This window comes from Nilaparvata lugens, unplaced genomic scaffold (assembly GCF_014356525.2).
Source record: "Nilaparvata lugens isolate BPH unplaced genomic scaffold, ASM1435652v1 scaffold5162, whole genome shotgun sequence".
Lineage (NCBI taxonomy): Eukaryota > Metazoa > Arthropoda > Insecta > Hemiptera > Delphacidae > Nilaparvata > Nilaparvata lugens.
The window spans coordinates 1-25,058 of record NW_024091057.1 but is presented as its reverse complement, the minus strand read 5'-3'; the positions used below and the strand labels follow the sequence as shown (position 1 = coordinate 25,058).

The 25,058-nt window shown below is 33.3% G+C and overlaps 1 protein-coding gene across 1 annotated transcript; it reads right to left on the bottom strand.

The window, feature by feature from the left end:
• Positions 1 to 18,287: 18,287 nt before the first annotated feature.
• LOC120355903 lies at positions 18,288 to 24,390 on the bottom strand. Its single transcript, XM_039444646.1, has 4 exons — positions 24,355 to 24,390; positions 22,116 to 22,376; positions 19,851 to 20,003; positions 18,288 to 18,419 (listed from the first exon to the last, which is right to left on the bottom strand). The coding sequence occupies exons 1-3, from the start codon at positions 24,388 to 24,390 to the stop codon at positions 19,902 to 19,904; spliced, it is 399 nt and encodes a 132-aa protein (XP_039300580.1). The 3' UTR covers positions 18,288 to 18,419; positions 19,851 to 19,901.
• Between the last annotated feature and the right edge of the window lie 668 nt (positions 24,391 to 25,058).

Below are 25,058 nucleotides of genomic sequence, written 5' to 3'. Positions count from 1 at the left end.
CATGAGCTTTCACAATAATAATGGTAACTTATAAAAAATTATATATATATATATATATAACTCATATCCTATAGTATTGAGGAATAAAATGAATCGTACACCATAAAAAATTTGATACATTATTAACAAATATCTCAAAAATAATCAAAGCAAAAATATAGAGCGACAGAAATATAATAATATGAAACAAACAATAATCGAAATCATAAATATCACAGGTTAATACTATTTTTTAAGTTCTATATCACGAAACGCTACCATTTGCTTTCATTTCATGATCATATGCATTTATTTGCATGTAGCTTCGATATCAACTTGCTGATACTTGTCGACTTGGACAATTCTATTTCAAATAAAATTCTTAAATCCGAGCATGATAAATTGACAAACTAATAATCAAATATATATTAAATTCTATGGTTTCCAAAAGATTTCTTTATAATAAATTTTTTATCTCAGGGTGCGGATTCGGCACCTGATGGAATAGATAGATCAATTCATCTAGTGAATCAGAGCTACATTATATTATCGCAAATTATATTATAGAAATTAATGATCATATGAACATTGTATTATCAGCCTAGAACTAAGTATTCTTTTGATTGATGTATCTTTTGATATATGGATTGACTCGTTACTATCTAATAAAATACCTTTTATACTATCTTTAAACTTGTGCAAGTATTTTTACCAATTCTTAATTTATAAACCCTTTTCGATGAGCTAGCTTGATTTCTTATTTCATTTCGAAGCACTGAGGGCGCCCTATCACTATTTCAAAATATTTCACTCACGTGCTGGAATTTCTATGAGATGCTGTTCAATCTAATAGAATCTATAAGGATTAAGTTATCAACAATTTGTTATTAACTTCGGTGTAGACGCAGCTTTATGATATTCCTCTCCAAAATTTAGATAACACATAGTCCGAAATAGGTTAAGTCTTGTAGTTCTTCAATTCAATTCATGTAGTTGAATGAATAATTGATTACATCGAGACACATGGTAGCATAGAATAACTATTTATAGTTTCTACTTTAGTTTCATTCTGTTAAATAAAGAACAATTATATTCTTCAATAATAAAGTTGATAAAAATATCGATTTTGGAAATTAAGGATAACATTATTCAAATCATCAAGCAATCAACACAGATCCGAGTTAAACTAGTACCATAGAGAAACAATAGCGTAAGTAGATATCCCATGGTATAGGGCGTTTATGTCGCAACTTTTACTGTTATCTCAAGCCGATTACTGTCGATTATTGTAGATTTTTACTGTTTTGGCCGGGTGAGATTGTATGAACGGCACAATATGAGAGACTGACAGCGTCACATAGCTTTATGGGGAAGAACTACATGGACTATCGGCTTAAGATAACAGAAAAAGTCACGACATAAACACCCTATACCATGGGATATCTACTTATGCTATTGTTTCTCTATGCTAGTACCTACTTCGGTAAAGAGCATGGAATAACGAGAGTAAATTCCTTTTTCCCTGATTGGGAGGATGATATATGAAAACTAAAAAAACTATATATAAAAAACTATATATAAAAAACTATATATTAAAACTAGTTTCAAGTTCTTTTTATAGAATTTTTAATCTCGAGATCAGTAACTCATGAACAGAAGTGGGTTAGCATCATGAATATAATTTTGCTACTTCATCAGAATACCATATGTATCAGTATTTCAAGCGACAACCGTGATATTTCAACGATTTGAAGATGATTCAAAATTTTAAATAGGGTCTTAGTTATTATTATTAGTACCGTAGTAGCAGAGATTTCTGTATAAAAATATAATTTGGAATAGTTTGGAAGTAAGCCAATCGAGATTATCCCAACATTTTTCTAGCTGGCCGTTTATTTGAAAAATTAGTCACAAATTTTGAGACGATATTTCAAATATTCTTATTTATAATTTCAACACTCATAGAACTGAAACGCATACTCTAATAGACAGGACTCATTATTGGGATCCGTAAAGGGTTTGAATGTATCCAGAAATTTTTAAGCTGGGTTCACACCAAGGTTATTAAAAAATGTTAATAACTTAATCCTTATAGATGCTATCAGATTGAACGGAACTTGACAAACACATATGATCATCATGTGTATGATAAGTTATGTTCAATCTAATAGAATCTATCAGGATTAAATTATTAACATTTTGGTGTAAACGCAACTTTAGAAAACGGTGGGCACTTGTTTACAACTCTAATAATATCTCTGATAGACTGTAACTTATTATTAGATTGGGTCTAAACAAAAGAGTGTGTGATACGGCGAGACGAGGTTGGAAAATACATATGACAGATGTGGAGGCGCCTGTATTTCCTCTCAAATCATCTTTTAATTATAGGAGAATGCTATTCAACTGAGAGGGGTATTCATTTATAGAACAGATGAACTCATAAATTCCTGTAGGATGATGGAGACAATATTCTAAATTAGCAACTCAGATGGCGACGCCAGGAAGAGAATTAGATTATAAGTAGAAATGCAGCATATTATAAACTACAAATACTTGGAGATCCATGATAATTTCCATAAAATAGAACCCTTGAATCACTTTTTGTTATTAATACTGAGATCAGAATTCAAACAAGATCGAAGAAAATATTTTTTAAATAGCGCACGGAAGATCGATATGATTTGATATGTAGAATGTAGCAGTTCATTATGATCAATGATATCCTATACTATTAAACGAACAATTTCTGTTTAGATGTTGATATGTTTATATATCTGTATGTGACTGGATCTCGAAAAAGGCTCTAACGATTCTCACGAAATTTGAAACAAAGTAGGTGTATGATATGAAGATTCGATTGCACTAGGTCTCAACCATGGGATAACTCGCTGAGGGACATTAAAAGGATAATTCATCCTTGGCTAAAACAGCTGAGACTTTCGTCGTCTGTGGATAGTAAAAAGTGAGCGAGTGATTCTGTGGAAAATCAAAATATCGCATCCCCGAAATCCATAAGCTGACGTATAGCCAGCTGTAAAGTATAAACACGATCATTTTAGAATTGTGTTATGTTTATCAATAAATAAAATAACGAACGAAGCTCGGTGCCCCGATATTGATGAATAATATGGAGTAATGATGATGATCAATTAAGACTGAAATCCTAAACGATTTAGGGCCGGTTTCCAAGCTCGGGATTTAGCTAAGTTCTAGACTTTAAACAGCTGGAGTCAGAAAATTGGCTTTCCGAAACGGGGCGTAGTCGCGGTAAATAGTTGCAGCACAATAAATAATTATTTTCTCATTTCTATAATATTGGAAACGTTTTTCCTTGACGAAATGAAACATTCATAAATAATACAAAATAACTGAAACTATACACTATTTTCTTTTCATTTTATTTTGTGTTCAATCAAATCAAATCAAATCGTTTATTGCACAAAATATATACAGAATACAACTGAAAGGAAATTGACAACTTTGTGCTACACGTCGGCAAAAGAAAACTTGTACGCCGACGTGGAGTCTTAATATAACTTATTCACTTATACATTAATATTAATATATAAAATGATCCTACAATATTATAATATAGGCTAACAGTAATTAACATTCAACCAACTAAATATTCCATTCTAAGAAATAACAATAAATTAAAGATATGCATAAAGCTGAATTTAAGATCCATACAACATCAATCAATATTAAACCAAATCATTAATTGAATAAAAATAATTTTCTTTCACCCAGGTATGGAAATTTTTTATTTTAGGCTTCTTTAACAACCATCCTCTTGGAACTTTATTATAGAGTTTATTTCTCAAATATGAAATACTTCTACGGGATAGGGTGCTATCAACTCTTTCAATTGTGATTAAGTTTTGAGCGACTTGTCTAGTTACTCTTTGAAAATTTTGAATATTTTTTAATTTGAGCACATGTTTCTTATAGTCTTTAAAATGAACAATTGTCTTATAGTGAACAGATTGGAATTTTGAAACAATGTGACACTTGGGAAATCTCTCGGATACCTCATTATTGTTTTGATAACTAACTTTTGTAAAACAAATAGAGGTTTTAAAGTTGAATCAAAAGTTCCTCCCCATATAGAATTACCATACTGAACTAAGGATTGGAATAGAGCAAAATAAACAGATTTTAGTAATTTTAGACTCAAAATACTTCTAAGCATGTACATTTTTAAATTGACCACCCTTAATTTTCTACAAAGGTAGCTAATCTGAGGTGACCAGCGTAGATGCTTATCAACAAAAATACCAAGATACTTGTAATTGTTTACACTCTCAATAACCTCATTGCAAGAATCACATGGATACCTGTTACAAGCATTATTCAAACAAAGCCTGTTCATATCTAGATCTCCTCTTGTTGTTGGACTGAAGGTCATACATTTTGTTTTACCAAGATTTAGTCTCAAATAATTACATTTTAGCCACTGAGAAACCTTATAGTAACCCACTTTTGTTTGCTTGATAACATCTTCCCAGGAACCTTCTTGGAAGATAAGTGCTGTGTCATCAGCAAAACAAATTGTCTTAGACCCAACTGAGTCCAGTACACTGGGCAGGTTATTAACATAGATCAAAAATAAAACTGGTCCCAATACAGTCCCTTGAGGTAGACCCCATGTCACATCTCTAATCTCACTATTACTACCACCACAGCTAACGATTTGGCTTCTACCCCTTAGATAACTTTCAAAGAAATCTAACTCTATTCCTTGAATACCAATATTAGATAGTTTCTGGATCATTTTATCATGTGGTACTGTGTCAAAAGCCTTGGCCAGGTCCAGAAACATTACCAAGGTTTTTTTATTTGTTGTTCAATTTTCTAGTTTCTCGAAATCTAATTTAAACGTGATTTTGACTACGCCCCGTTTCGGAAAGCCAATTTTTTAACTCCAGCTGTTTTAAGTCTAGAAATTAGATAGATCCCGAGCTCGGAAACGGCCCCGTGATTTGGATGATACTTTTTTGTTTTCCCACAGAAAATATAAAAGAACAGCAGATTTAAATGTTGTTCAATTCTTAAAAAATCATTTGTTATAGCAGGAAATGAATGGAAATTAAAATTTATGATTATTCAATTATTTTACACATAGGTTTTCCAATATCATTCTAGATATTCTTTGAAAATTCACAAATCGCATGGACCCCAACAGTTATCCCAAAAATTATCTACTGTGTACAAAATATTAATTTCAAAAAACTCCGCACCCTCAAAACAATATGATATAGTAAAGTCATTCATTACTTTACATCCATTTTCATATTATTATCTTTGGGATATATTACGATTGATCACACACATGAGGACAGGTTACACTGAAAACAGAAGAATAGCAATCTGCATTTTTCTAGGTTCAACATGGGTGATGGCAGGTCATAGGGATAAAAGTGATTAGAAAAGAATAGACAGAGGTTTTAGTTTCCAGGTGGGTTCCAAAACACCAGAGCATCATTCTAAAGCTTTTAAATGTGCACTAGCGGAGCAGGTCGCAAGCAGTCAACCTTCCAACAGAAGAACCGAGATCACGGTTTGATACCGTTCTAAATACTAGAAAACCAATCCCCTGTATTTCAATAAGTCTCAAAAGCATGATCAGGAGAATAGTTGTAAAAGCACAAAACTGAAGCAAATACAACATTTTTAAAACACGAAAACCGGAATGCAAACAGTTTTTAAAATTGAATCAACTGATACATACAATAAGAAGCCCCTTGATATGAACTGTTGTTCTGGAAAGACAATACACCAAACATACTTAATAATTAATATAAATTAATTATACATTTTGAAATTAGCTGTAGGTTTACTATAGTGAGGTCCACGTTATAATGGCAGTGGATAAATATAGAAGAGCAGCATTGCCTGTTCTCTGCCTTAATTAATTATATTTCCATATTGTCAAAAACATATTGGCATCTTTATGCAGCTAAAAAAGGATAGTACCACCTATTTTGTGGAATGATAGACAAGGATAGCAACATCAAAGTTAATCAAATACTGCCATTATAACGTGGACCGCACTATAGTTTATGCTGGTGAGGGATTTGAAAACGTCTGCATCAAATTTACCCTCACGCTTTAGTATTATTGTCAACGAAGTGGGAAAATCAAAGATACCGGAAACATATTACTGTAATGATACTAAACTGAATACTTATGTTAAAAGTGATTGCGGCACATTTGAATATTTTTTGTATTAGGTATTATTACTACTCGGTACTATAGTGAGGTCGTTATAATGGCAGTGAAGGAAGATAGGAGAACAACGTTGCCGATCCTCCGTCTTGTCAATGCCTTCTATAGACGGTAGCTGATACAGGTTTATTGATGTAATATTAACGGTTCATTCTCGTTTAAAACAATAATCAATTATATTTTATAAAGCAATAAATTATATTTTTTCAATAATTTAATAATGCATTTTCATAATCAAGATGGAATATTTTGATTATTAATTGAATCGGTGTGAAGAGAAAGAAAACATGTCAAAAATCAGAATTTTTCAGGGGAGAGAAAACGGAATACAGATAAAATTATTCATAATTTCAAGATTATTTTTGTCATTAGGGTGCAAACTCTTTTAGGCAACAATTTTAATCTTGTATAAGCACTTACATAAGATTCACCCCTTAAAATTGAGTTTTTTGTTAACTTCCTTTTACTCATGATGATATTATGAATTATCACTCTTCAACTTTTACAATAAACACCTCAACCGAAAGCAATCTAACCTCAAAGCAACGCGTGAATCAAAGGTAACCTAACAATAGCATAAGAATCACAACTGACAAACAGCTTATTTTCGAATGTTCGGCGTTGAAAGGAAACATGTGTGTAATGACTAGTTCCCTTTCACTCCAGTACAGCAAAAATACGATATCTGTTTCTCGTATAAAGAGAATGCTGACATGTTCCCTTTCAACTCCAATCGATGTATCCCACAGTAAACAACTCATTTCAACCATAAAAATGTTCATTCTAGTTTAAAATAATAAATTATATTTTTCAATAATTTAATAATGCATTTTCATAACCAAGATGAAATATTTTGTTTATTAATTGAATCGGTGTGAAGAGAAAGGGAACATGTCAAAAATCAGAATACAGAAAAACGGAATACAGATAAAATTATTCATAATTTCAAGATTGTTTTTTGTCATTAGGGTGCAAACTCTTTTAAGACAACAATTTTAATCTTGTATAAGCACTTATATAAGATTCACCCCTTAAAATTGAGTTTTTTGTTAACTTCCTTTTACTCATGATGATATTATGAATTATCACTCTTCAACTTTTACAATAAACACCTCAACCGAAAGCAATCTAACCTCAAAGCAACGCGTGAATCAAAGGTAACCTAACAATAGCATAAAAATCACAACTGACAAACAGTGTTGATTTTCGAATGTTCGGCGTTGAAAGGAAACATGTGTGTAATGACTAGTTCCCTTTCACTCCAGTACAGCAAAAATACTATATCTGTTTCTCTTATAAAGAGAATGCTGACATGTTACCTTTCAACTCCAAACGATGTATCCCACAGTAAACAACTCATTTCAACCATAAAAATGTTCATTCTAGTTTAAAATAATAAATTATATTTTACCAAGTCAGATATTATATTTCTCAATAATTTCATAATGAATTTTCATAATTAAGATGAAATATTTTGTTACTCAATTATAATTCTACATTGTTGAATGACGATCTGGCAACAGAGCAAAGCGAGAAAGAGATAGCGCTATCCGCTTTGTTGGATGATAGACAAGGATAGCAATACCATTGCTAATCAACACTGCCATTATAACGTGGACCTCACTTTACCTTCTACCCTTACATAATTTATAAATTAGGAGTTCTCAGTTCAATACGATGAAGTGTAAATGAAATCAATGAAAAATACAAACGAAAAAAGACGAAATTTGAAAGATTTATGAAGCATAAAATTTTCTAACTGAAAATTCCATTTGAGATTTGGAGTTTTCAGTTCAATATAATGAAGTGTGATGAAATCGATGAAAAATACAAACGGAAAAAATATTAATTTGAGAGAGATTTATGAAGCGTAAAATTTTCTAACTAAAAATTCCAAGTTAAGGACGGAAGTAGAGACTTATCCAACTGGCTTGATAAAAAATATTATTTATCACAGAACGGGTGGATTCTTTCTCGAATACCATGTTAAGCCGATCAATTGCTTGACAATAATAAATTGTCACACAAAAAAGTGAATAAATGTCGTGTCAGTTTTTCGAGAATTCACGTATTTTTGAAATACACTAGTTCGAAGTGAACTGTACGAGACGGGAAAAATATATTTTGAAAAATAGTGATCAAACAATTCTATTTTAGAGAGGAACAAGCGCCATCTTGACGCCCTAGCTCGTAAATCTTATGGTATAGCATTAACCATGAAGCTGAGCTGAACAATGCGCTACACATAAACTGAGTTTATTTATAATAACTTTGAATTATTCATTTGCACTGGTGTAGGCTAAAATGAATTGGATTGCACAAAATACTAAGTTGAATGCATAACAAATGAAAAAACCAAACTAGGAAACGACAGCTTGAAATGCATTAAGGTTGCTACTTATATTCTGATGACGAAATCATATATAAGTTACTATAGTGACGTCCAAATTATAATGGCAGTGGAGAAAGATAGGAGAACAACGATGCCCAACCTCTGTCTTGTCAATGCCTTCTATAGACGGTAGCTGATACAGGTTTATTGATGTAATATTAACTGTTCATTCTCGTTTAAATAGTCAATTATTTTATTAAGCAAGAAATCATTTTTTCAATAATTTCATGATTAAGATAAAATATTTTGTTAATCAATTATTAATTCTACAATATTAAAAGACGATCTGGCAACAGAGCAAAGCGAGAAAGAGATAGCGCTATCGGCTTTGTTAGATAGGAGAGCAACGTTGCCGAACCTCTGTCTTGTCAATGCCTTCTATAGACGGTAGCTGATACAGGTTTATTGATGCAATATTAACTGTTCATTCTCGTTTAAATAGTCAATTATCTTATCAAGCAAGAAATCATATTTTTCAATAATTTCATAATTAAGATGAATATTTTGTAAATTAATTATTAATGCTACAATGTTAAAAGACGATCAGGCAACAGAACAATGCGAGAAAGACTATCCGCTTTGTTGAATGATAGACAAGGATAGCAATACCATTGCAAATTAAACCATGCCATTATAACGTGGACCTCACTATAATATTTAAGCTAATGTTGTTCATATTCAGCTCAGATATGAAATGATATGATTGAATTACTGTATAAAAAAAACGAATTCGATCAGAACATTCGAAGAGCTAATTGATTAAAATTCTATGTTCTCAAGTTTGTTTTCTTTGATCCGTTTAGAAAATTGAACAAAATGTGTGAATAGGAAGGGATAAGTTCTATTCTCAATATTTTGATGAGTTATTTACTAACTCAATAGATAATAGACTAATGTTCAGTTCAGAATTGAGATTGAAAATGATGAAATAATCAATCAAATAGATAAAATCTGTTAAGCTTTCTATTTTTCATGCGTGTTGTATGTAATTAATGATTATTTTTTTTAAGGTTGCGTTTGACTATTGTAGACTTATTCTACATCTTTCTCTTTCAAATTAAATTTTCTACAAGTTCTGTAGAAATTTTCTTGTGTTTATTGTACATTTGACATAGTATATCTGCTTCAAACCTTAAAGAAACTTGTTTTTCGCCCCACTTGGATGTAATGAGCTGGTTTACGTATAAACTCAACCTCCCATAATAATCTCAACCTCACATAATCTTTTAGGTTATTTAGACAAATCAGAATAAAAATAGAAATACTTGGACAATTTCCTGATATTCAGATTACCTCAGATTTGCTAGAGCTTTGACCTTCCACTTTTGCTTTCGGAAGTGCTTAATGAACAATTAAAATAATGACAAAAGAAAATATTCTCATAGTATATTTTTCTGTGTGGCGGAAAATTGCGTTCGCATTACGGGCAAAAATGTTTTTCCGGCTCTCAATCTTTTCTAGTCCTCGGCCTATGGACTCGGACTTGAAAACCGATTTCGAGCCGGAAAAGTCTCATTTTCGGCCCTAGGTGCGAAATATACTATTTCGGGACTCAGTTTCGCTTATTTTGTCACATATCTTAAAAATTACTGTAGCTACAGGTCTGGAAACGGTTTTATTCAATTTTCCAGTTCATTTTACATAAAGTATGCTAAATTATGCTAATTATACATCTTAATTAACAGCAAAAAATACCCATAGGGCTTCGTCTCAAGAGGGGAACTGAAATTCAGACGAAATCTTTCACCCTGTATAACTTGGTAATTAAGCATTTTCGGACCTATGTTAATTAGAACTATTTTTCTTCTTTTGATGTGAGGAATCACGCCCTGGCTTATGGGCACCTTTTTTCAGAACACTCTGTATAGGGGAAAAATTCTATAGGAACGCTAAAGAAGGCTTATATAGTGGATAAATTTGTAATTGGGCGAGATAATTCTATAATGTTCCACATTATCTCCTACACGTTTTCTTCACATCATCATTTACAAGAATATTCAATGTATTTTAGAAAGCTTTTAGTGTAGGATTCTGCAGAGCATTAGGCTTTGGACTAATTTAGGCTTTAGACAGAGCATTAGACGATCAGCTACAGTTGGCTTCAACAAATTCAACGTGATGCTACTAATCCTGCATTATTTTTGTCTCTTCAAAAGACATAACATCCCAAAAATTCAGTCAGCAGACTTTGAAATGGAGCCACTCGACTAGAGAATGGTGGTCCTGCTGTCGTAAATATAAAACAAGTTGAATTCAGTTGACTCCCCACACTAGGCTGGCCAGCACCATCACAAGCACGAGAGGTGAACCAAAATTTAATTACTGTGCCTAGTTATTTACTACTGACGGATATTATTCATTCTGCTAGAGTGGGATTCAGTTAACTACTGTCAGTATTAGTAGAATGAGTATTATTAGAAGTGTTGAGGTCGTATGCTGACAGGGACTGTCACTAGAGATGCATGAGTAGCAAGTTCATTGGGTCCCGGGTAGTTTTTTTATCTGGATATGAAACTGAAAACAAATTGTCGCCACAAATTTATTTTCAAACTGACAAGGTCGCACGATGGTTGGGAGAGAGATAGAAGATGGGACAACATGGTTTGAGTAAGACGAGAGAGAGAGAGAGAAGGGGAGAGAGAGAGGCAGCTCTAAATCATCGACTGGTGCCCGGCGTGTTGTGAGGACGCGCAAATGACACCGACTTAATCACCTGCTCCCGCGGCTTTATGACAACGTTTATTCTGTACTCTTCACCTGTCGCACTCCAAATATTCGGCAGAAAGTGTGGCAGCGCGCTGTCTTTCTCCCCCCCCTCTACCATCTCCCTCACCCATCCTAATTTACAGATTTTACTTCTCCTCCGTCCAGTTTCTCACTTCCTGCTTTTTCTACGCCCAATACGTGTTAACATAGAGAAGCAGTAGCGTAAGTAGATATCCATGGTATAGGGCGTTTATGTCGCAACTTTTACTGTTATCCCAAGCCGATACTGTTGATTATGTCGAATTTTACTGTTTTGTTGGGGTGAGAGTGTATGAACGGCACAATATGAGAGACTACCAGCGTCACACAGCTTCACTGGAAAGAATTACATGAACTATATAGGTGAGATAACAATAAAAGTTGCGACATAAAAGCCTTGCAATGGGTAATGCCTATGCTCTACTGGGTGTTTCTTTTGTTTCTCTATGTTGTTTTAATTTCTTAACTGCTATCTTCAGATAAAACTCTGGATTACTGTAACAAGCCAGGCACTGGATACATCACATAAATAAATTCTAAATTGTAGTAAATACATTTTTGTTTTACTCAAAATTGTGTGCGAATTAATTATCATTTTAGTTACATAAGTAACATAACCTTTAGACTGCGAATTAAGCTTTGAAGCAGTTTTGGGCAATGCTGTCGTTTTTACCTGGATTGTATTTGCATATGAATAATAAAATAGAATGTGAAATTAGAATGATATGAACGTAAAATTTTAGATGAGAAAATTCATTCGAAATTTCCATAGAGATTTCATAAATTTCCGTTCATACTAACTTAACGAGTTGCTGTAGGTAGATTCTTCATATTTGATGATATTAACCAATAGCGGTTCGGTCATGTTTGTTTCCATATATCTAAACTATATAAATCATATAATACAATGGTATTACAATATTATTGTAAATTATTTATAGTATTATACATATATTTTATAAAGTATAATAGGTATTACACAAGATGTATCTGTTATTATAATAAACAAGTATTTAAAATTAGGATATTTATTCATTTATTGGATGGAGTAAACAATACAGTAGTCGGAAAAGAAAAAATCTGGTGTGGCGCACTCACACAACTTTCCTTGCCGTTATGAGAATTGATCACCTGACGCTAGGTTCACGCGCATCTCAAGTCTACTTAAACAAAGATCTGAGCCAGGTGGTGACAGGACAATAACGCTGGAGACATATGAGGTCGGCTATCTCTCCATACTGAATGATTTGATAGAATCAACAGTTGCTAACAGTTTGCAATTGGATAATCATATTTTTTCGAATTTCGAGCTTATATTCAATTTTAGGTGAAATGTGCTGAACATTAATTGTAGAGATTTTCATGCGCTCAATCTTTTCCAATCGAAATATTTTGTTTAAATTGTATCTGAAGCCTTATAAAAAATTGGGAATCAAAATCAAACTTTGCATAGATGGGGCGGAGCTCCTGAAATTTTACAGATATGGGAATTGTGGGCCATAGAGCTTATCAATAACTATTTAGGTATGAATTTAATCAAAATCGTTGGAGCCGTTTCCGAGAAAATCGCGAAAAACCCTGTTTTTGACAACATTTTTCTCAATTTTAGCGGCCATCAACACACACACACACACACACACACACACACACCCAAATACCCAAAAACCACTTTTTTGGACTCAAGGGACCTTGAAACGTATAGAAATTTGAAAATTGGGTACCTTAATTCTTTTGGAAAGCAATACTTCCTTACCTATGGTAATAGGGCAAGGAAGTAAAAACAGGCTATTGCCCAAAACTTCTCCTATTTCCTAATTTTTTCATTCAAATGGGAAATTATTGTATATATAAATGTATTAATACTGTATGTATTATAATTTTTGACAATAATCCTATAGTCTGATTAGAGTCTCTGGGAAGCTTTAAAACAAACAAAACAAACCTAATACCGAAGTATTATCGTATATCCATGCATAAGTCACAGACTCATGGGTATAATGATAACAATCTAAAAGTTTGGGACGTGTGAGATTTGGAAAAAATACGCTCTCAAAAACATGGAATCTGTATTATTTAGAAATTAATATCCTATTATATTAAGCGAGCAATTTCTGTATATCTGTTTATATTTTTATATCTGGTTATTTATGTTCAACGGATCTCGAAAACGGCTCTAACGATTTTCACGAAATTTGGAACATAGTAGGTTTATGATATGAAAATTCTATTGCACTAGGTCTCATCCTTGGGGAAACTCGCTGAACGACATTAAAAGGATAACTCATCCTTAGCTGAAACAGCTGATACTTTCGTCGTCTGTGGATAGTAAAAAGTGAGCGAGTGATTCTGTGGAAAATCAAAATATCGCATCCCCGAAATTCATAAGCTGACGTATAGCCAGCTGTAAAATATAAACACGATCATTTTAGAGAATTGTGTTCTGTTTATCAATAAATAAAAATAACGAGCGAAGCTCGGTGCCCCGATATTACTGTATTGACACTGTGAATTCACAATATTACAATTACCATTCAACAACCAGCGTTTCAATAACCATTGACCCCTAACAAAATAATATTGAATTGTATAATGATTCAGTTGTATATTCAATTGTATATGATTCATATAGATGATTCATTTCAATAATCGAAAGCGATTACTTTTGTTGAATTTTATGTTCAGTTTTTGATACGGTTAACTTGATTGCCAATATTGAGAAATAATCTTTTTTGAAAAATACTATTGTTTCAAAGCACAAGATCTAGTTTCTATAAATACAACATCGATTCAATCATTAATACGATTTCATTGATAAGTTTAAAAAGTGTAGTTCATAACCATATAATTACTTTACATTAGAAATTCAGTGTTGAGTGGGGTTTAAACGATTGATATACCTACGTTATTGAAATATTTAAAAATTGATTGTTTTTGATGATAATTATTATATTGTAGTCTTTCTCCACAATGAATAAATGAGACACAGATGTTGTACTGTTTTTCCACTAGTTTCGTTATCACTAGAATTCATATAATTAATTTTATCATCTTCATTGACTTCCATTCTCTCATCAGTACATTCATGTGCAACACCATTCACTTTCACTTGTTCCGGATTTTCTTCAGTTTGTTTGTGAAGAGATTCTTCATTAGCACCGTCATTTTTCCGCCTCTCACTGCAACTTTCGTCTTTGGTCGATTTTTCATTACAAGTTTCATTTTTTGGTACTGATTGCTCTCCTCCACTGCACTCATCAACCACTTCAATTTTGTTTCATTTATTTATTTAGATTACAATATGAGGACACCAGGAAGAGATACTTCCCATAATAGCCCTCTTTACACAACAGAAATTACAATTCTAATATATTAATAGTATAATATAATATAGTAAAGTCTAAAAAAATATAGAAAATTCACTAAATTAAAGAGAAGGTCCTTTAACAGAAGGACCATAGTTTCGGGGCTACACCTGCCCCATCCTCAGCTAGACATATTGAAATATTTATGTTGGAACAAGAATTCTGGTTGTAAGGAAATGTCTATTGAACCGAGAATCCGAGTCACTGAACTATAGAGTCTTATAATGATGTCAACTCTAATGTAAAATGCGTGTATTTCCAGCGATTCCACACTAATAACAATAAATGCGAGTCCACTCTCGTGATGTTTATTTTCAACGGAAATTGGTGAGGATGATTTGTAAATTCTGAACAAATGCAAGAGCCAAGAGCAGATCATAATATATGATCCATAAAGTAGATTCTATGCAAACAAATAAATATGCCAAGGTTTAATGAAATGATTTAAATAGCGTGAATGATATTAAGAAATGATGTATGATGTCCCATTATTTGAATCAGCTGTGACAAATTCGAAAGCAGATTGAAAGCGACTGGAGGGTTTTGATTGATAAAATGATTTTGTCCACTACGAAAATAGAAAGAAGGACCACTGAAATTCATAGAGTACCTACATGAAATCAACCATTAAGATTTCACTTTATATTTGCAATTTTCAGATAAATACTGAGTTTTTGTAGTTACAGTTGCCAAATTAGTTCTTCCCTCCTAGTTGTCAAGCTTACACTAATTTTAAAAATGAAATGCTTTGAATATTCTTACCTTTGATACTTGTTGCCTATAGTAACATCAGTCTTATTCCCATTTAAAGGAGATTGAAGTCGTTTCTCAACATCTTCACTGCTAGCGCGAAAAATAGATTAAAATAAAAAAATTATATTCAATAGAAAGCATACTGAAAGAAAACTGGTCCATCTTAAATAACTGAATTTGGTGCACCATGACAATTTGTGTTTTCAGTGAAAAAATTCTTATGAAAGACATATTTAGGGAACAACGATTGAACCGAAACTGAAAATTCTATTCATCCAATCACTTTGGGATGAATAGAATATTAAGATATGTTTGAACACAGTGATTCGACTGAAAGTAACTTACCCTTGCAGCAGCCGTTATCTAATCGCTTTGATTAATTACTACTCTAGCCGCTGAGCCAATCAGCCCTCTACGAGTGCGCTATAGCATAATTTTTTGAACAAACACTTAAAGAAGAATATGACTCATTCTATAAGATGGGAGATCAATTCAACAACCAACTTGCTTATTATCTGAATGCTATTATCAGATCAATTTTAGCGTTATGAAGCCCCCTCTGCAATAATTAATAGGTAAATATGTGCTGGATATAACTGATCTGTAGCATAATATTCGAACTATTAAAACTTGATAAGGGTTGAAAAACTATTGCTAGCAAAGATTCTCTATGAAAATTTGAAAAATTCCTCTGCATGAACATTTCAAGGAATTGTCTCAAACATGTTGCTCAATATAAAGATAATTGCGGACTTTTACATACTTGGATTTACAGATCAACAATATTCTAAAAAAATTATAATATGTTTCATATTTCAGAGTGGTACATTATCATGGGTTTATTCTTTTCTGATATTACTGTACATTATCATCATTAAAAAATATAACTTTACTCGTTTCAATTTGCTTTCAATGACTACATAATTATTTTTGACTCATGCTAGGGACAAGATTCTTGTTAAATCACAATTAGGGATCCGGAGACATCTTCTCTTACTTACATATTCACATAATACAGGGTTGGGTAATGAAGTATGTAGGATTTGGAATAGCTATTAAATACTCATTCTTGAAAGAACTCAATAATTTCTTCTCCAGTATGTATCTAGATGTTGCAATTTTGACAATAATGAGGAGTTGAAAAAATTAAACATTTACTAAGTACGGTAAATGAATATGTTAGATGGCGTCCGTTTGTGTCCATACACTCATGTAAACGTTAAAAAATTCATTATCTACGAAGCGTTGAGCGTTCTATTGCTAGAATTTCTTATATTATTGTCCACACTCAGTGCTCCACGTGTATGTGAAGGCTGTGAAAAGGCTAAAAATAAACCGAGCGAAGTGAGGTCTAAGATTCAAGTGTCGATTTGTATGTCATCAAGCTATCAAAATGAAAAAGTTTTCTCGGGAAAACTTTTTTTCCTACAGTTACGTTGAAAAGTGGCCATTGCTGCACTGATTCCAGAACGCAAAGAATCACTTTTCCGCTCTAGTGCGGGAAAAATTTTTCCGCACTCCAGATTTGCAACATGACAACGCAAATAGTTCGTAGGTTATATGGAGCACCAGTGCAGCAAAATCACAATGAGTTGGTAACAGTGACTGTGGGTCTAGCACGTGTGTCATAATATGGGGCGCAGTGGATGACAGCCACACAGCCACAGCTACCTCATTCAGAACACAGCCGCCCCCCCCCCCCACCACTCAACACACCACACAGCCATTCTAATTGCATTTATTAATAATAACATTACCCACATATACATTTGATGCATTTCAGGCAATTTTACCCATAATACCCACTTTTCATATTCATGGTAACTGTAGGAAAAAAATAATGTGAAATACGTGCGCAAAGTTCCTCTGCTGCACTCAACAAACCATTCCGCCCGCGTAACCGTTTCTTTCGGTGCAGCAAACTGTCACTTGCGCACTAGTTTGCACAATAACTATTTCCGATCATTACTTTTTGAGATATGAGAACCTAAAGTTTAATTTTTGGGACAGAACATTTCAAATTCGGTAAGAGATAAATCCATGAGATTTAGAGGATGGATTCTCATGGTATAGTTGATCTGGAAAAACAAAAATTTCCTGAAAATATCAATTTTCAAGATTGTTATTCAATTTACTGAAATAACCAAAATAACTTTTAGTTGAGTTATTTTTGGTAAATTGAATACCTTTTTCAAAAAATGATATTTTCAGAAATTTTTTGTTTCAACAGATCAACAATACCATGAAGAATCTATCCTCTAAATCTCATGGATTTCTCTTACCGAATTTGAAATGTTCTGTCCCAAAAATGGACACTTTAGGCGCTCATATCTCAAAAAGTAACGTTCTGAAAAAAAAATGTTTTCCTGAGAAACTTTTTCATTTTGATAGCTGATGACATACAAATCGACACTTGAATCTTAGACCTCACTTCGCTCGGTCAAAAATGGCAACATTCAAGGTAGATACTGGAAAAAGAAAATGTTCGTTCATACAAAAATGAGTATATATAACAGCTATGCCAAATCTTTCCATACTTCATCACCCAACCCTGTACATTACGCATAAATTCAATAAAAACAATATAAAAACTGTAGTACCCTTCATTATAAAAAACTTTAAAATATTTCAACGACTAGTTTTCAACCATAACTTAGGCTATTCGTTGAAAGATTTTAAAGTTTTTAATAATAAAGGTACTACAAGTTTTTATATTGTTTTTATTAATGTTAAAAAGTAGGCCATATAGTGAAGTATTTTTATAATAATGTTTATAGCTGACCTTTCGGTGTGGAGGTCACTGGAGGTGAGACTGGACTCGTCACTGCCGACACTGTTGAGTGAGTGGCAGTTGTGTTCGCGCTGTCTCCTTTCCTCCCATTCTGCCCGCGCCTCATCCTGCACTCTTCTCTTCAGCTCCAACACGCGTTTCCGCTCCTCCTCTATCACCAGGCTACCTGTTAACACAACAACCAACAATTAACCTCCACTTTTATTTAATTTGATTGTTGTTATAATATAAAGTATACAGTCAAATAGTTAAAAAAACATTGCGTTAGTACACACAGAAAATATAGCATACGAAAATATCCCATGGTATAGGTAGTTTATGATTCAATTTCAACTGTCTACAGATACACGTCCATTGCAACAGGTTCATACGGCCGTCTTCGGCCGATCAAGTTTTCGATCCGAATTGAATGGGATTTTCCGGCTCTATCCGGCCGAAGTCTAGCTGAGACAACATCATCCTAACCTCAAAATTGTTTCACAGTCTTGTCTGTTTTTGTTTTTTGAACTTGTTCTGTTTTATAAAGTTTAACTATGGTCAATGAAAAAGTTAATAAGTTTGGTTCAAGAGCTTGTTCCATTGTGGGATATGCGAGGCAAAAGATATCATCGTCGTGATGTTCAAGGAATCTGTGGACAAAGATTGCAGAATAAATAGGATCTGAAGGTAAGATTATTGTAATGAATAACTAATTTAGTGGATATTTGTTTATTCAATTTTAAAAATCTCAATTATAATCATTGTTTATGAAAAATGTTGGTGGCTATGTTAGTAGTTAATTCAATAATTGGCAACCACCCAACTACTGAACTAGACTGACGAAAATGGTTCCAATGGACGACCGTGTTTGGCCGGCAGATTCGTCCGACCCAACGGCCGAACGGATCGGTTGAATACGGTTCCAGTGGACGGTTAGCCTACAACTGCCTATTATTACTGTTTTGGCCGGGATCACAGTATGAGAGACTACCAGCGTTACCAAAAACAACTACTGGGTCTTGAGTTAACAGTGACATTTGGAACATAAACGTCCTATACCATGGGATATCTATTTATGCTATCTTTTCTCTATGATCAAATTTAGTCATACCTGTCACACCACTTTGACCCTCAAAAATATACAGGTTTCAAATTCAATAGGCATCCCACCAACTACTGAAGCTATAGGGTGATTGGCGGAAATTGTGCTGTGGTGGTTGTAATTTGTACCTACTGCACATTTTCATCGACTGACAATGATTTTTTTCTGAGGGTGATGCCCACATAAGCTCTAGGCTTGTGCGTGGGTGATGAGGCGGATGGTGATAAGAATGGAGTTTTAGGTGGGTTCCGAATCACCGGGAAGCGATTGTACAACACTATAGTTGGCTCAAGCGGTCAAAGTTCCAACAATTTTATAAATTTTTTGTTGGAATCCTTGGGTTGAAATAAAAATCAAAATGATCTTTTTGGCAAAAATGAGACAACCTACGCGAGTTGTCAAGTGACCATCAATCTTACCAATCTATTTACTTGGATGCATATCAATTCTATCCTAGATGATATTCCCATATCTATAAGGACATTTCTGTTAAAAATCCAAAGAGTTGTGGCTTACCTTGTTTAGCGAGATGCAGCTGCCTATTCCGTTCAATTTCTTGTAAGGATGCTATTGTTCTTCTGCCGAGTGAATTGGTTGAGACTTCCATCGGTGCACCGATGTCACCCTCGATATCCTGTCCAAATCATCTTGGCTCTGCTTCTTACTATCCTGTAACCAATGGAAAAAATATAATTTTAAACAGTTTTTCAAACAATGGTTTTGATGCCAACAACAGCCTTACATTTCTGTAGGAAATTAAAATCAGGTCTTAGAACCTCGTCTTCGAAGCATAAAATATCCGGTTCTGGCCTTAGAAAATATTCAGTTCTTCTTCCAGAGCCACTATTCTGGCCTTAGAAAATATTCAGTTCTTCTTCCAGAGCCACTATTCTGGCCTTAGAAAATATTCAGTTCTTCTTCCAGAGCCACTATTCTGGCCTTAGAAAATATTCAGTTCTTCCAGAGCCACTATTCTGGCCTTAGAAAATATTCAGTTCTTCTTCCAGAGCCACTATTCTGGCCTTAGAAAATATTCTGTTCTTCTTCCAGAGCCACTATTCTGGCCTTAGAAAATATTCAGTTCTTCTTCCAGAGCCACTATTCTGGCCTTAGAAAATATTCAGTTCTTCTTCCAGAGCCACTATTCTGGCCTTAGAAAATATTTAGTTCTTCTTCCAGAGCCACTATTCTGGCCTTAGAAAATATTCAGTTCTTCTTCCAGAGCCACTATTCTGGCCTTAGAAAATATTCAGTTCTTCTTCCAGAGCCACTATTCTGGCCTTAGAAAATATTCAGTTCTTCTTCCAGAGCCACTATTCTGGCCTTAGAAAATATTCAGTTCTTCTTCCAGAGCCACTATTCTGCCTTAGAAAATATTCAGTTCTTCTCCAGAGCCACTATTCTGGCCTTAGAAAATATTCAGTTCTTCTCCCAGAGCCACTATTCTGGCCTTAGAAAATATTCAGTTCTTCCAGAGCCACTATTCTGGCCTTAGAAAATATTCAGTTCTTCTTCCAGAGCCACTATTCTGGCCTTAGAAAATATTCAGTTCTTCTTCCAGAGCCACTATTCTGGCCTTAGAAAATATTCAGTTCTTCCAGAGCCACTATTCTGGCCTTAGAAAATATTCAGTTCTTCTTTCAGAGCTACTATTCTGGCCTTAGAAAATATTCAGTTCTTCTTCCAGAGCCACTGTATTGCATTTGAATGTTTAATATAATACATATAATACACATAATTACATCTATATTATTTTTGTAAAGGTATCTTTGTATATATAGATTATTTGGATGCATATTTAATAATAATAATAATAATAATAATGAAATGTTTGGTCGCACCAAAGTCACAATTTTGGGACTGAAGTTCACTTTACTAGCCCAGTTAATTGTCTTAAAATTTCTAGTTGTTCAAAATTGAACAAAATTCATACGACTATTATCACAATAAAATAGCAATTCGATAACAACATAAATTTGAAGCGGGTGACCTACATCAAAGTTTAGTGTAAACATTGTTGGTGGCTTGCCACATTTTTGGTAAATTCTTAAATCACTCCTACAGTTGACATTATTATTCAAATCGATGATATAAAAAATTTTTTCTTCATACAAAAGAAGTTTTCAAGAATATCTAGCCTACTATTTCAAAGAGAAATCATTGACTTTTTAATAGTAAACAAGTAATGTTAAATGCAATAAACATGATAAAACTAATAATTACCTGTGAAATGTATCAGGTGACTTTTTCGATACACGATTAGTACACCCATATGCAGCGAATAAAGATACCATGATTAAAATTTTAAAAATCGTAATAAATCATTGAAAATCAACAAAAAATAAGCTTTCTCCATAAGAGCATGTACTTTCCTACCTACCACAAGATGGCTGCCGTCCAAATAAGCGGCTTCGGTGGGAGGGGTGGGGATCCACTCCTAATACTTTATCATCCTTGGTTTATACATTTTGATAACCCTTCTCTGATTGGTTCTCCAAAAATGAATCACTATCGTGATAAATCGAGAACCAAGTTCTCTAATTGTTTACCCTAAAATTAATCACAATCGTGATTAATCAAGAACCAAATTCTCTAATTGGTTCTCCTAAAATTATTAATCATAATCGTGATTAATCAAGAGCCAACTTCTCTAATTAGTTCCTAAAATTAATCACAATCGTGATTAATTGAGAACCAACTTCTCTGATTGGTTATCCTAAAATTAATCACGATTAAAATTACTGAGATTTTTTTTTTGATGTCAGGGTAAAAGTTGCTAACCCTGTGTTGGTCGAGCAGCATCAGTCGACTGCGAGCCTCCTCGATATGCCTTAGCAGCTGGAGCCGCTGCAGCTGTAGCTGATGAGCGGAGGCGGCTGCCTGCGTCTCTGCCGCCTGTCGCTGCCCTTCCAGCGCCTGCAGCCGCCCCCGCCGCTCGCCACACCTGGCGGCCGCCTCCGACGCCTCCCGCCCTACCTCCTCGCGTCGCGACAGCACAGCACGCCTCTCCTCCAGCAGGCTGAACTCCAGGTCTTCAAACGACTGCAACACAATTGAATTCACTTACTACTAGACTATAGGAGCACTCATTCAATAGGCAATCAATGTTCACAATTACCATACAAGATATAGAAATGATTTCATTATAATGGAACATAGGAGAGAAAAATTTTAACAAAGGCCAGTGTATAGGGGCATGAAATTCATCAGGTCCTCCCGAGTATCATAAGGAGAGAAACGGATAGGGCAAGATTCAAAATCGAGTTGAAAAGAACCTAATAGAGTTAGAAATTTATAGTTTGAAGAATTCTGCCCGGGGAATTAGGGATACATTACCTACCTTGTTTGTTATTGTATTGTCTCTTTTTTGTTGTGTTCTTTCTATCTTTCTAGTTTTATGTTTAAGAATTAGAAGTATTTTTATTGATGACGCATTCATGTACATATACATTGTATGTCTTGAATAGAGAGATTGATTGATTGAGACAAGGTATTAAGGTATTGATTACAAGTAATATCATGAAATCTTTACTCTATGCTACTGAAATACGAATATTCTCACATTCTTCAAATTCATACATTACAAAATGCAATCCATTAAACGCGGATTACAAAATGATATGATATAATAAATAATTATAAATATTTCTTATTTTCAACATGTTACCTCTCACAGTTGGAGAATTTTCAGAAATGATATAACAACAGTTGTGTCACAGTGCCTCAAGGACAGAGCATGAAATAAAGTATAGAATATTACCTGAATATTATAATTTTTTTATATTCAAATTTTTCCTCATTTGACATAATATGACAGTTTACAATTAGAGTAATCATAAAATAATAATATATTTTATCTCATTCGTCGTGAGAATCTATTTAGATCTCCATAATATAATAATAATAATAATATACTAATAATAATAATATGACAAATGTATGAACTGAAAGATAATAATACTGAGGGTGATGCCCACATAAGCTCTTAGGCTTGTGCGTGGGTAATGATTGAGAGAGATGATGATGAGAGAATGAAGTATATGAAGTGAGCTTTGAATAATATAGCCTAACAGAACTTTATGCTTAGCTTTACATAAAGAATTGAGATGATACTAATATAACAGAGAATTTTAAATAACTAGAATTCTAGCTTTTGGCTTATAAATATGTAACACAAATAGATTCAAAGACAAATTTCAGTGTTCACATAATTGATGAAAATTTTAGATGAAGCAATAGTTAATAAGAATCTTCAACGACAACAAATTGATGTTTGAAAAGCTACAATGTATAAAATTACTATGAAGTGAGAAATTGAGAGGTGATCGTAGAAAGAGATAACTGGTGAGCTTAATGCGAAATTTCTGAGATTGATAAAAAGGATAATCAATGAGGAACTGAGGAATAACCAAAGAAGATTCGATCCTTTAAATCCAAAATATTCATTTACCTTGAACTTATTATTTGGTATCCTAATAAATGTATCCTAATTGGTTTATTATTTCTTCAATAATGATATGTAATAGAAAACTGCATTCTTTTAGATACAACATTAGTATTCAATTACCACTGATTGAGAACTCAACTACCTTGTACTTATTATTTGGTATACTTATACATATATCCTTATGGTTTATTATTTCTTCAATATTGATATGTAATAGAAAACTGCATTCTTTTAGATACAACATTCAATATTCAAGTACCACTGATTGAGAACTCAACTACCTTGTACTTATTATTTGGTATACTTATACATGTATCCTAATTGGTTTATTATTTCTTCAATATTGATATGTAATAGAAAACTAAATTCGTTTGGATACAACATAACATTCAATATTCAAGTACCACTGATTGAGAACCCAGCCACAATAATATTTTAACTTAAAATCCAAAATCACAAAATATTAAAAGAGATAAAGCGTTTAAAAATTTCATAATCACTATTTTTAAAAAATAGTATGAGGATTGTTTGAAAAAACTGAACTGAAACTAGTTACAGGAAATATTGGAATACCTCCATATCGTCGTTTGTTTCTCCATTGACTTGCATGTTAAAGACTTGCATTTATCGCAACACTTCACATTATCAGTCTCTCGACTCACTGCTCACTCAACTACATGAAAATTTTATTTTGCAATAAAACAGATTGTAGCGTTTCATGGACACCTCCAATCGATAACTGGATGAGTCACACTGAACAGAGATAGTTCACAATATCGCAAACATTAATCCTCGTTCAACAGATAACAGAGCCGATTGTTTACATTTTTTATGCACGAGGTATCCCTAAATTTCCATCTTCATTACAATAAGAATAAGTCAAACTGATTACAGCCTATTGCATTTTAGCTTCCAAATAATAAGTACAGTAGTATTCAATCAAGATACACAGCATTAGTTATTCTTGATTTTATTATCAAGCAGAACAAGCATTTTAACCAGAGATGGAATGTCAGATCATGGAAAATAATAAGCTCTAATTAATATTTTCTGAAAAACATAGATTACATTTAAAAATAACAGTCTGTATGATGTGCTCAGGAAACTATCATTTCTTCATCTCATCTGAAGGTCTTTTAACTTGGTCATTTGTAGTGAATTAAGGCTGTTAAGGCCTATAAACTATCTATAAACTATATCTACTACCTATTTCGGACTATGTGTAACTTTTTTCATATTTGGGAGAGGAATATCACAAGGTAACCTAATTTTTTTCT

Excerpts from the sequence above, each read along its gene's own strand:
- LOC120355903 (XM_039444646.1), bottom strand. The coding sequence starts at position 24,390 with ATGCAAGTCAATGGAGAAACAAACGACGATATGGAG. Across the intron at positions 22,377-24,354 it reads AAACAAACGACGATATGGAG|TCGTTTGAAGACCTGGAGTT; the intron begins GTATTCCAATAT and ends ATTGTGTTGCAG. Across the intron at positions 20,004-22,115 it reads TGCTGCTCGACCAACACAGG|GATAGTAAGAAGCAGAGCCA; the intron begins GTTAGCAACTTT and ends CATTGGTTACAG.